Genomic DNA, 12725 nt, shown 5'->3' on the forward strand with positions numbered 1-12725 from the left:
AAGCCAGTGGAACACCGATGTGAAAAGGCAGCTCCTCGCTGTGTGTGATAGTGGCAGGTGTGGCAGTCAATCTGTGCAACAGCAGGATCCCAGACACGGCCAAGCAGCCCAGATCACCTTTTGTTTCCGCTACGTACGTTGTTTAGTCTTTTAAAAAACATTTTATTCAGGCATTTACGTAAAAATCCGAAGCAGAAGTAAAATTATATAACTATAAATAATCACCACCCCCTCCCCTGCTCCCCAATCATGACCTCTCCACCCGTCCTGCCTTCCCCATTTTAACCCCTCCATCCCCTCCGCTGACACCTCAATCCTCCTTAAAGAAGTCAATGAATGGCTTCCACCTCCGAGTGAACCCATCAACAGACCCCTCAAGGCGAACTTGACCTTTGCCAGCCTCAGGAATTCTGCCAGGTTGCTCACCCACAACCCCGCATTCAGCGCCTCCGAGTCCATCCATCCAAGTAACATTCGTCTCTGGGCTATCAGGGAGACAAAGGCTAAAACATCGGCCTCCCTCACCCCCTGTATCCCGGGTCTTCCGACACCCACAATATCGCTACCTCTGGATTCGGGGACACCTTTACCCCCAACACCTTGGACATTACGTCCACAAACCCCTGGCAGAACCCCTTCAGTTTCAGGCATGTCCAGAACATGTGGACATGACTCGCGGGCCTCCCGGTGATCCGCCCACAACAATCCTCTACGCCCTCAAAAAACCTATTCACCCGCGCTACCGTTATTTATGCCGAGTGGGTCGTTGAGTGGGTCGGTGAGTAGGTCGGTGTGCGGTTCGGTGTATCAAGGTGTGTGCGTCAGTGAGTGAATGTGTGTGTGCGTGTGGGAGAGAAAGAGTGAGTGAGGGCATGTGTCAGAGAAAGAGTGAGTGAGGTGTGTGTGAGAGAAAGTGGGTGTGCGAGGGCACATGTGCAAGGGAGCACATGAAAGGGGGCGGGTGCAAAGGGTGCGCGTGCAAGAGCGCACGTGCAAGGGCGCAAGTGTGTGGGAGGGTGCGAGTTTGTGTGAGGGCGCGAGTGTGTGTGAGGGCGCGAGTGTGTGTGAGGGCGCGATGTGTGTGAGGGCGCAGTGTGTGTGAGGGCGCAAGTGTGTGTGAGGGCACGAGTGTTTGTGAGGGCGTCAGTGTGAGTGAGGGCGTGAGTGTGTGTGGGGGTGTGAGTGTGTGGGAGGGTGTGAGTGTGTGTGAGGGCATGTGTGTGTGGGCGTGCATAAGGGCGTGTATGTGGGAGAGAAAAAGTGTGTGACTGTGTGTGTGTATGAGAGAAAGAATGAGTGAGGGCATGTGTGTAAGAGAAAGAGTGAGTAAGGGCGTGTGTGAGAGAAAGCGGGTGTGCGAGGGCACACGTGCAAGGGAACACGTGCAAAGGACGCGTGTGCAAGGGTGTGCGAGCAAGGGTGCAAGTGTGTGTAAGGGCACAAGTGTGTGTGAGGGCATGAGTGTGTGTGAGGGCGTGAGTGTGTGTGAGGGCGTGTGTGTGTGGGCGTGCGTAAGGGCGCGATGTGTGTGAGGGCGCAGTGTGTGTGAGGGCGCAAGTGTGTGTGAGGGCACGAGTGTTTGTGAGGGCGTCAGTGTGAGTGAGGGCGTGAGTGTGTGTGGGGGTGTGAGTGTGTGGGAGGGTGTGAGTGTGTGTGAGGGCGTGTGTGTGTGGGCGTGCATAAGGGCGTGTATGTGGGAGAGAAAAAGTGTGTGACTGCGTGTGTGTATGAGAGAAAGAATGAGTGAGGGCATGTGTGTGAGAGAAAGCGGATGTGCGAGGGCACGTGTGCAAGGCAGCGCGTGCAAAGGGCGCGCATGCAAGGGCATGCGCACAAGGACACACGTGCAAGGGCACAAGTGTGTGTGAGGGTGCGAGTTTGTGTGAGGGCGCGAGTGTGTGTGAGGGCGTGAGAGTGTGTGAGGGCGCAAGTGTGTGTGAGGGCGCGAGTGTGTGAGGGCGCGAGTGTATGTGAGGGCGTGAGCGTGTGTGAGGGCGTGAGTGTGTGTGAGGGCGCGAGTGTGTGTGAGGGCGCGAGTGTGTGTGAGGGCGCGAGTGTGTGTGAGGGCGCGAGTGTGTGTGAGGGCGTGAGTGTGTGTGAGGGCGTGAGTGTGTGTGAGGGCGTGTGTGTGTGGGCGTGCGTAAGGGCGTGTGTGTGGGACAGAAAGAGTGTGTGATTATGTGTGTGTATGAGAGAAAGAATGAGTGAGGGCATGTGTGTGAGAGAAAGCGGATGTGCGAGGGCACGTGTGCAAGGCAGCGCGTGCAAAGGGCGCGCGTGCAAGGGCACGCACACAAGGACGCACGTGCAAGGGCACAAGTGTGTGTGAGGGTGCGAGTTTGTGTGAGGGCGCGAGTGTGTGTGAGGGCGTGAGTGTGTGTGAGGGCGCGAGTGTGTGAGGGCGCGAGTGTGTGAGGGCGTGAGTGTGTGTGAGGGCGTGAGTGTGTGTGGGGGCATGAGTGTGTGTGAGGGCGTGAGTGTGTGTGAGGGCGTGAGTGTGTGTGGGGGCATGAGTATGTGTGAGGGCGTGAGTGTGTGTGAGGGCATGTGTTTATGGGCGTGCGTAAGGGGTGAGTGTGGGCGTGAGGGCGTGTGTGGGCTCGAGGGTGTGTGTGTGGGCACGAGGGTGTGTGGGCGTGAGGGCGTGTGTGAGCGTGAGGGAGTGTGTGGGTGTGTGTGTGTGTGAGGGCATGTATGTGTGGGCGTGCGTAAGGGCGTGTGTGTGGGCGTGAGGACGTGTGGGCGTGAGGGAGTGTGTGTGGGCGTGAGGGCGTGTGTGGGCACGAGGGTGTGTGTGTGGGCACGAGGGCGTGTGTGTGGGCGTGAGGGCGTGTGTGAGCATGAGGGAGTGTGTGGGCGTGAGGGAGTGTGTGTGGGTGTGAGTGAGTGTGTGGGCATGAGGGCGTGTGTGAGCGCGTGGGAGTGTGTGGGCGTGAGGGCATGTGTGGGCGTGAGGGCGTGTGAGGGCGTTTATGGGTGTGAGGGTGTGTGTGCATGTGTGAGGGCTTGACATGTGTGAGGGTGTGTGCGTGTGTGAGGTCGTGGGCGTGTGCGTGCGTGAAGGCGTGTGCGTGTGTGAGGGCGTGTGCGTGTGATGGTGTGAACGTGTGATGGCATGTGCGTGTGACGGCGTGAGCATGTGACGGCGTGTCTGTGTCAGGGCATGTCCGTGTGAGGGAGAGTCTGTGTCAGGGAAAGTCCGTGTCAGGGAAAGTCCGTGTGAGGGAAAGTCCGTGTGAGGGGGAGTCCGTGTGAGGGAGAGTCCGTGTGAGGGGGTGTCCATGTGAGGGCGTTTGTGTGGGAGGGCATTTGTGTGGGGGGGTGTGTGTGTGTGAGGGCGTGTGTGTGTGAGGGCGTGTGTGTGTGAGGGCGTGTGTGTGTGAGGGCATGTGTTTGTGTGTGAGGGCGTGTGTGTGTGAGGGCGTGTGTGTGTGAGGGCATGGGTGTGTGTGAGGGCTTGTGTGTTTGAGAGCTTGCCAGTGTCGGGGCATGTGTGTGTCAGAGCTTGTGTGTGAAGGCTTGCGTGTGTGAGGGCTAGTGTGTGTGAGGGCTTGTGTGTGTGAGGGTGCGAGTTTGTGTGAGGGCGCGAGTGTGTGTGAGGGCGTGAGAGTGTGTGAGGGCGTGAGAGTGTGTGAGGGCGCGAGTGTGTGTGAGGGCGCGAGTGTATGTGAGGGCGTGAGTGTGTGTGAGGGTGCGAGTGTGTGTGAGGGCGCGAGTGTGTGTAAGGGCGTGAGTGTGTGTGAGGGCATGTGTGTGTGGGAGGGCGTGAGTGTGTGTGAGGGCATGTGTGTGTGGGCGTGCATAAGGGCATGTGTGTGTAGGCATGAGGGCGTGCGTGAGGGTGTGCGTGTGGGCGTGAGGGCGTGTGTGTGTGGGCATGAGGCTGTGTGTGTGTGGGCATGAGGGCATGTGTGTAGGCGTGAGTGTGTGTGAGGGCCTGAGTGTGAGTGAGGGCGTGAGTGTGTGTGAGGGCGTGAGTGTGTGTGAGGGCGTGAGTGTGTGTGGGGGCATGAGTGTGTGTGAGGGCGTGAGTGTGTGTGAGGGCGTGAGTGTGTGTGGGGGCATGAGTGTGTGTGAGGGCGTGAGTGTGTGTGAGGGCATGTGTGTATGGGCGTGCGTAAGTGTGGGCATGAGGGCGTGTGTGGGCTCGAGGGTGTGTGTGTGGGCACGAGGGTGTGTGGGCGTGAGGGCGTGTGTGAGCGTGAGGGAGTGTGTGGGTGTGTGTGTGTGTGAGGGCATGTGTGTGTGGGCGTGCGTAAGGGCGTGTGTGTGGGCGTGAGGACGTGTGGGCGTGAGGGAGTGTGTGTGGGCGTGAGGGCGTGTGTGGGCACGAGGGTGTGTGTGTGGGCACGAGGGCATGTGTGTGGGCGTGAGGGCGTGTGTGAGCGTGAGGGAGTGTGTGGGCGTGAGGGAGTGTGTGTGGGTGTGAGGGAGTGTGTGGGCATGAGGGCGTGTGTGAGCGTGAGGGAGTGTGTGGGCGTGAGGGCATGTGTGAGGGCTTGACATGTGTGAGGGTGTGTGCGTGTGTGAGGTTGTGGGCGTGTGCGTGCATGAAGGCATGTGCGTGTGTGAGGGGCGTGTGCGTGTGATGGCGTGAACGTGTGACGGCATGTGCGTGTGACGGCGTGAGCATGTGACGGCGTGTCTGTGTCAGGGCATGTCCGTGTGAGGGAGAGTCTGTGTCAGGGAGAGTCCGTGTGAGGGAAAGTCCGTGTGAGGGAGAGTCCGTGTGAGGGAGAGTCCATGTGAGGGAGAGTCCGTGTGAGGGGGTGTCCGTGTGAGGGCGTTTGTGTGGGAGGGCATTTGCATGTGCGTGTGACGGCGTGAGCATGTGACGGCGTGTCTGTGTCAGGGCATGTCCGTGTGAGGGAGAGTCTGTGTCAGGGAGAGTCCGTGTGAGGGAAAGTCCGTGTGAGGGAGAGTCCGTGTGAGGGAGAGTCCATGTGAGGGAGAGTCCGTGTGAGGGGGTGTCCGTGTGAGGGCGTTTGTGTGGGAGGGCATTTGTGTGGGGGTGTGTGTGTGTGAGGGCGTGTGTTTGTGAGGCCGTGTGTGTGTGAGGGCGTGTGTGTGTGAGGGCGTGTGTGTGTGAGGGCGTGTGTGTGTGAGGGCATGTGTGTGTGAGGGAGTGTGTGTGTGAGGGCGTGTGTGTGAGGGCATGTGTGTGTGTGTGAGGGCGTGTGTGTGTGAGGGCGTGTGTGTGTGAGGGCATGTGTGTGTGAGGGCGTGTGTGTGTGAGGGCATGTGTGTGTGTGTGAGGGCGTGTGTGTGTGAGGGCGTGTGTGTGTGAGGGCATGTGTGTGTGTGAGGGCTTGTGTGTTTGAGGGCTTGCCAGTGTCGGGGCATGTGTGTGTCAGAGCTTGTGTGTGAAGGCTTGCGTGTGTGAGGGTTTGTGTGTGTGAGGGCTTGTGTGTGTGAGGGCTTGTGTGCATGAATGTGTATGTTTATATCCGTATGCGTGATATAAGTGTTTGAGTGGTTGACTGTGTGAGGGTGTGTGAGGGAGTGTGTCTATATCGTATGCGTGTCTGTGTTTGAGTGCGTGAGGGTTTGTGTTTATATCTGTTTGTGTGACTGTGTTTGTTTGAGTGTGTGAGGGTTTGTTTTTATATCTGTGTGCGTGTCTGTTTGTTTGAGTGTACTTTTTTCTCAGGATGATTGATTTTTAATTACTTTACAGTAAATTGCAAAATTGTTGATTAAAAAAAGTCAAAATGACAAAAATGCTGAGGAAAACCACAAAAGCAATTACTTTGAAAGGTGAGGTCAGAGCGGAAGACAGCTGTGTCTATATAACGAATAAGTAATGACAAGAACAGAAAGTATTTGAATTAGCCTCCAAGCTGGTCACTATTTATTAAAACCAACAAAAGACATTTAGACAGGTTTGCAGAGCTCATAGCACAGTAAGATCACATTGTTCATCGTCTAACTATGACCTGACAGCTCACTCCACATCACTTCTGTCAGTGGATCAACTCTGATGCAATGATCACTAAGAGCCCTGTTTCAGAAAGATTCAGGTGTGACACCCGATCCAGAAACTTGAGTCTCATAACCAGGTAGATAGTTGCTGCATCATTACTGAGGGAGTGCAACACTGTCAGATGGTTAGTACTGAGGGGGTGCTGCACTGTCAGGGGGTCAGTACTGAGGGAGCCCTGCACTGTCAGACGGACAGTACTGAGGGAGTGCTGCACTGTCAGAGGGTCAGTACTGAGGGAGTGCTGCACTGTCAGAGGGGAAGTACTGACGGGGTGCTGCACTGTCAGAGGGTCAGTACTGAGGGAGTGCTGCACAGTCAGAGGGTCAGTACTGAGGGAGTGCTGCACTGTCAGAGGGTCAGTACTGAGGGAGTGCGGCATTGCAGGGTCAGTACTGAGGGAGCACTGCATTGTCAGAGGGTCAGTATTTAGGGAGTGCTGCACTGTCAGAGGGCCAGTACTGAGCGAGTGCTGCACTGTCAGAGGGTCAGTACTGAGGGAGCGCTGCACTGTCAGAGGGTCAGTACTAAGACAGTGCTGCACTATCAGAGGGTCAAAACTGAGGGGGTGCTGCACTGTCAGAGGGTCAGTACTGAGGGAGTGCTACGCTCTCAGAGGGTCAGTACTGAGGGAGCGCTGCACTGTCAGAGGGTCAGTACTAAGAGAGTGCTGCACTATCAGAGGGTCAGTACTGAGGGAGAGCTGCACTGTCAGAGGGTCAGTACTGAGGGAGCACTATACTATCAGAGGGTCAGTACTGAGGGGGCACTGCACTGTCAATGGGTCAGTACTGAGGGAGTGCTACACTGTCAATGGGTCAGTACTGAGGGAGTGCTGCACTGTCAGAGGGACAGTACAGAGGGAGTGCTGCACTGGCAATGGGTCAGTACTGAGGGAGTGCTGCACTGGCAATGGGTCAGTACTGAGGGAGTGCTGCACTGTCAGAGGGTCAATGCTGAGTGAGTGCTGCACTGTCAGAGGGTCAGTACTGAGGGAATACTGCACTGTCAGAGGATCAGTACTGAGTGAGTGCTGCACTGTCAGAGGGTCAGTACTGAGTGAGTGCTGCACTGTGAGAGGGTCAGTACTGAGGGAGTGCTGCACTGTCAGAGGGTCAGTACTGAGGGAGTGCTGCATTGTCAGTGGGTCAGTACTGAGGGAGTGCTGCACTGTCAATGGGTCAGTACTGAGGGAGTGCTGCACTGTCAATGGGTCAGTACTGAGGGAGCGCTGCACTGTCAGAGGGTCAGTACTGAGGGAGTGCTGCACTGTCAGAGGGTCAGTACTGAGGGAGTGCTGCACTGTCAGAGGGTCAGTATAGAGGGAGCACTGCACTGTCAGAGGATCAGTACTGAGGGAGTGCTGCACTGTCAGAGGGTCAGTACTGAGGGAGTGCTGCACTGTCAGAGGGTCAGTACTGAGGGAGTGCTGCACTATCAGAGGGTCAGTATAGAGGGAGCGCTGCACTGTCAATGGGTCAGTACTGAGGGAGTGCTGCACTGTCAATGGGTCACAGTGAGTTCACCTCTTCCATTCCTTATCAAACAGTGTGAACTTGCAAGGAGTGGAGGTGAAGGGAAGTCGTGGAGGTGGTGGGCGGGTGTCGCAAAATCTCCATTCCACGTACCATCGTAATTCCTGATTTCCAGGTCAATCCTCTCCTGCCCGCTGGAGAGCAGAGACTGCAGGCATTCCAGGCTGCTGTGCTCACACGCTAAGTGCACCGCTGTCTGCCCGTTGCGATCCAGGAGCACGCGGGAAGCTCCATTGGTCACCAGCTGCCTGACGAGGCTGGAGTGCTTAGTGATGACTGCGAGGTGCAATGGAGTCTAGGAGAGAGAGAGAGGGAGGGAGAGATAGATGCATTAGGAACGAGGTCACTCTCTGAATCCAACATAGGTTCTGAAACATATATACGAATTAGGGCCAGGGGTAAGCCACTCGGCCCCTCAAGCCTGTTGCGCCATTCAATAAGGTCATGGCTGATTCAATATCTTTTTAATTGTAACCTCAACCTCACATTCCTGCCTATCCCCAATAACCTTTCACCCCCTTGTTACTAGGAATCTATCCAGCTCAGCCTGAAAAATATTCAAAGATTCTGCTTCCACTGCCTTTTGAGGAAGGGAGTTCCAGTGACTCACGACCATCTGGGAGAAAAACTATTTCTCCTCGTCTGTCTTAAATGAGTGACCCTTATTTTTAAACAGTGACCCTAGTTCAAAATTCTTTGACAAGAAGAAATATCCGGCATCAGTAGATGGTACGGTCACACAGTTGTTAGCACAGCTACCTCACAACATCAGTGACCCAGGTTAAATTCCAGCCTTGCATGACTGTGTGGAGTTTGCACGTTCTCCCCAAATCTGTGTGGGTTTCCTCCGGGTGCTCCGGTTTCCTCCTGCCGTCCAACGATGTGCAGACTCAACGGGCCCATTGGCCTCGTTCTGTAGTGTAAGGATTCTATGATCCACTCCACATACCTTTAGGTTCTTAAAGATTTCAATAAAAGTTTTTATAGAATTAAATTTTAAAGTGCAGGAGGCCATTTGGCTCATTAAGTCTGCACCCCCGCTTACAAAGAGCAGTTACTTCAGCCCATACCTCCACCCCATGGGCGGCACTGTAGCACAGTGGGTAGCACTGTTGGTACTTTTCACAGTAACTTAATTGAAGCCTACTTGTGACAAGAAGCGACTATTATTATTATTATTACTGTTGCTTCACAGCGCCAGGGTCCCAGGTTTAATTCACGGCTTGGGTCGCTGTCTGTGCAGAGTCTGCATGTTCTCCCTATGTCTGTGTGGGTTTCCTCCGTGTGCTCCGATTTTCTCCCACAAGCCCCAATAGACGTGCTGTTAAGTAGTTTGGACATTCTGAATTCTCTCTCTGTGTACCCAAACAGGCACCGGAGTGTGGCGACTAGGGGCTTTTCACAGTAGCTTTATTGCAGTGTTAATGTAAGCCTACTTGTGACAGTAATAAAGATTATTATTACCCCCATAACCCAATAATCCTACCTAACCTTTTGGACACTAAGGGACAACCTAGCCTCTTAATCTTCTAATCTAATTCCCTCAGTACTGACCCACTGACAGTGCAGCACTCCCTCAGTATTGACCCTCTGACAGTGCAGCACTCCCTCAGTACTGACCCTCTGACAGTGCAGCACTCCCTCAGTACTGACCCACTGACAGTGCTGCACTCCCTCAGTACTGACCCACTGACAGTGCAGCACTCCCTCAGTACTGACCCTCTAACAATGCAGCACTCCCTCTGTACTGACCCTCTGACAGTGCAGCACTCCCTCAGTACTGACCCTCTGACAGTGCAGCACTCCCTCAGTACTGACCCTCTGACAGTGCAGCACTCCCTCAGTACTGACCCTCTGACAGTGCAGCACTCCCTCAGTACTGACCCTCTGACAGTGCAGCACTCCCTCAGTACTGACCCTCTGACAGTGCAGCACTCCCTCAGTACTGACCCTCTGACAGTGCAGCACTCCCTCAGTACTGACCCTCTGACAGTGCAGCACTCCCTCAGTACTGACCCTCTGACAGTGCAGCACTCCCTCAGTACTGACCCTCTGACAGTGCAATACCCCCTCAGTACTGACCCTCTGATATTGCAGTGCTCTCTCAGTACTGACCATCCTGCATGCCTCCCCCCCTGGAAAGTGGAGTGTCAGCCTAGATTATGGACTCAAATCTCTGAACGGGATCGTTCTGACTTGAGGGTGAGAACGAAGTCACAGGATGACGGCCAATGCGGAACAAATTGCAGATTTGCGGTCCTAGCCTCTCTCCACATCACGAAAGTTCCTTTTATCTTACACATCTCCCCCTTCTTTGTTAACCACTCAAGTGTTGTATTTATACTGAGGGACTTTTCATTGTCTTTTCTGGCTCTATTCTTGCCAGCTATGTGCTTTGACTTCCTGTCTATCGTGAACAACCAAACCAGAGGTCAATGATTCACATATCAATCCTCTGGGATCAAATCTTGCGCTGCTCAATACCATATCCTGCAACTACTTAGCACCTTTCGCATGGTTAAACCATCGTAAGGTGGGAGCGATTATCTCACAGAGGTTTGACCTTGAGCCATATGTGGAGATGGTAGCGACTGCTGGTCAAGATGCTCAGTCACTGGGGTTGAGTTTAAAGGGTCCCTGGACGGAGAGGGTATAGGGAGGAATTCCAGGGGGGGGGGGGGGGGGGGCAGATTACAGAGTTAGAGTTACAGTGGCTGGAGGAGGTTCCAAAGGTAGGGAGGGTTGTAGTGGCTGAAGGAGGTTACAGAGATATGACGGTTTCTGGGGTCTGGAGGAGGTTGCAGAGTTAAGGCGGGCTGGAGTTTAGGGTTAGGCTTTGAGTTCCTCAGGTACTACATGGTCAAAACCCTGGAGGGCATTTACGAGAATGGTCTTGGGGGAATGACGGGGACTTCAGTTCATGTTGGGAGAGACTGGGAGAAGCTGGGATTGTCCTCCTTGGAGTAGAGAAGGTTACGGGGAAGATTTAATTGCGCCGTTCAAAATCTTGAGGTGGGTGGTGGAGTAAATAAGGAGAAAGTGTTTCCAGTTGGCAGGAGGGTGAGTAATCAGAGGGAGACAGTTTGAAGAGAAATGGGAAAAGAACCGGGGAGGTGGGGGGACTTTTGCCTGAAGGGGCGGTGGAAGCAGATTCAATAGGAACTTTCAAAAAGGGGGAATTGGAGAAATACTGGAAGGGGAAAAAGTTTCAGGAACGATGGAGGGAAGAAAAGCTGGAAGGAGAGTGGTGATTAACATGAGAGATCTTTCAAAGATTGGACACAGGGCATGATGGGCCGAATGGCCTCACTATAAACTGTGGGATCCTCTCCGTCTTTCTCACTGCCCTGAGAAAAGTCACAGTCTGACAAGGACGCAGCACGTGAGGGTGTTTTTGTTAGTGTATTTTTTCTCTGAACCTTGCTGTCAGGAAGTACAGTGTTTGGTTTGTACTCGAGTTAACCACACCACCACCTCTATCGCAGATACCTAAACCAAACTGACGCAGGTTCACTGTGGCACAGCGCTCTGCATTACTGACAGCCCAGCCTTACGGGAAAAAGGCAAGCTAGATATTGTGAAACACGGGTACAGTTCAGCAACCGTGAGAAACACGCCAAAAAGAACAGATTCACAGCACCCTCCCCCCAACCTGACCCAAAGATCATCGAGAATCTGAGAATAAGTGTGGCTGTTTCTATTCCCTGCCCGTTTTATCCACCCTCGCTCCTGTTTGCTGCATTGTCCTCATCAGAAAAATCTCTGATAGATGGACCAAAGGTCAGGGGAAGGTAACTGGGTCTATGGGTGTTGGCACAAGCCAACCACACCACACCACACCACCCCCCACCTGAAACCCTGACTCACAGAGGAGACTCACTTGCAGATCGAGCAGTGAGACCATGCATGCATAGCACGTGTGTGTGTAAATGTGTGTCAGTTTGTGTAAGTGTGTGTTTGTCAGTGCGTGGGCGTCTGCGTGTGTGTCTGTGAGGGTATGTGCATGTGAGTGTGTGTATGTGTCAGTGAGTGTATGTGTGTGTCTGAGTGTATGAGTGTGTCAGTGTATGAGTATATGTGTGAATGTGAGTGTGTGCATTTGTGGGTGACTGTGTATTTGTGAGAGTGTGTATGAGTGTGAGTCTGAGTGTGAGTGAGCGTCTTATGTGTTTTGAATGTGTGTGAATGTATGTGTGTATGTATGTGGCTGAGTGCATGTGTGTGCAAGTGCATGCATGTTTTGTGTGTGACTGAGTGTGTGTGAGAAAGTGTTTGTGTGTGTGACTACATGTGTGTTTGAATGTGTGTGTGTGATTAAGCTGTTTGTGAGAGTATGTGTGTGTGAGAGCATTTATGTGTGTGTGTATGAGATTGCATATGTGGCTTTGTGGGTGCGACTGAATGTGAGTCTGACTGAGTGAGTGTGTCTATGTGTGTGTGTGTGTCTGTAAGTGTGTGTGGGAGGGCTCAGCCCCTCCCTCTCTCTCAGCCCCTCTCTCTCAGCCCCCCTCTCTCTCTCAGCCCCCCTCTCACTCAGCCCCCCCCTCTCTCTCACACACAGCCCCTCTCTCTCTCAGCCCCTCCCTCTCTCTCAGCCCCCCTCTCACTCAGCCCCCCCCTCTCTCAGCCCCCCCTCTCACTCAGCCCGCCTCTCACTCAGCCCCCCTCTCTCTCACACACACAGCCCCTCTCTCTCTCAGCCCCCCTCTCTCACACACAGCCCCTCCCTCTCTCTCAGCACCCCTCTCTCTCTCAGCCCCTCTCTCTCTCTCGGCCCCTCCCTCTCTCTCTCTCTCAGCCCTCTCTCTCTCAGCCCCCCTCTCACTCAGCCCCCCTCTCTCTCACACACAGCCCCTCCCTCTCTCAGCCCCCCTCTCTCTCAGCTCCCCTCAGACTCAGCCCCTCTCTCTCAGCCCCTCCCTCTCTCAGCCCCTCTCTCTCTCAGCCCCCCTCTCTCAGACACAGCCCCTCCCTCTCTCTCTCTCTCAGCCCATCTCTCTCTCAGCCCCTCCCTCTCTCAGACCCTCCCTCTCTCAGCCCTCTCCCTCTCAGCCCCCCTCTCTCACACACAGCCCCTCCCTCTCTCTCAGCCCCCTCTCTCAGACACAGCCCCTCCCTCTCTCTCTCTCTCTCAGCCCCTCTCTCTCTCAGCCCTCTCTCTCTCTCAGCCCCCCTCTCTCACACACAGCCCCTCCCTCTCTCTCAGCACC

The 12725-nt window shown here is 54.5% G+C and overlaps 1 protein-coding gene across 1 annotated transcript in view; it reads right to left on the reverse strand.

The window, feature by feature from the left end:
• The window catches only part of bcl3 (BCL3 transcription coactivator), a 38312-nt gene that overhangs the window by 15419 nt on the left and 10168 nt on the right, over nucleotides 1-12725 (reverse strand). The window contains exon 2 of the mRNA XM_038814826.1: nucleotides 7609-7810. Within this exon, the coding sequence (XP_038670754.1) occupies nucleotides 7609-7810 (202 nt within the window). The remainder of the gene's footprint in view (nucleotides 1-7608; nucleotides 7811-12725) is intronic.

This window comes from Scyliorhinus canicula, chromosome 12, assembly GCF_902713615.1.
Source record: "Scyliorhinus canicula chromosome 12, sScyCan1.1, whole genome shotgun sequence".
In the NCBI taxonomy this organism is placed as follows: domain Eukaryota; kingdom Metazoa; phylum Chordata; class Chondrichthyes; order Carcharhiniformes; family Scyliorhinidae; genus Scyliorhinus; species Scyliorhinus canicula.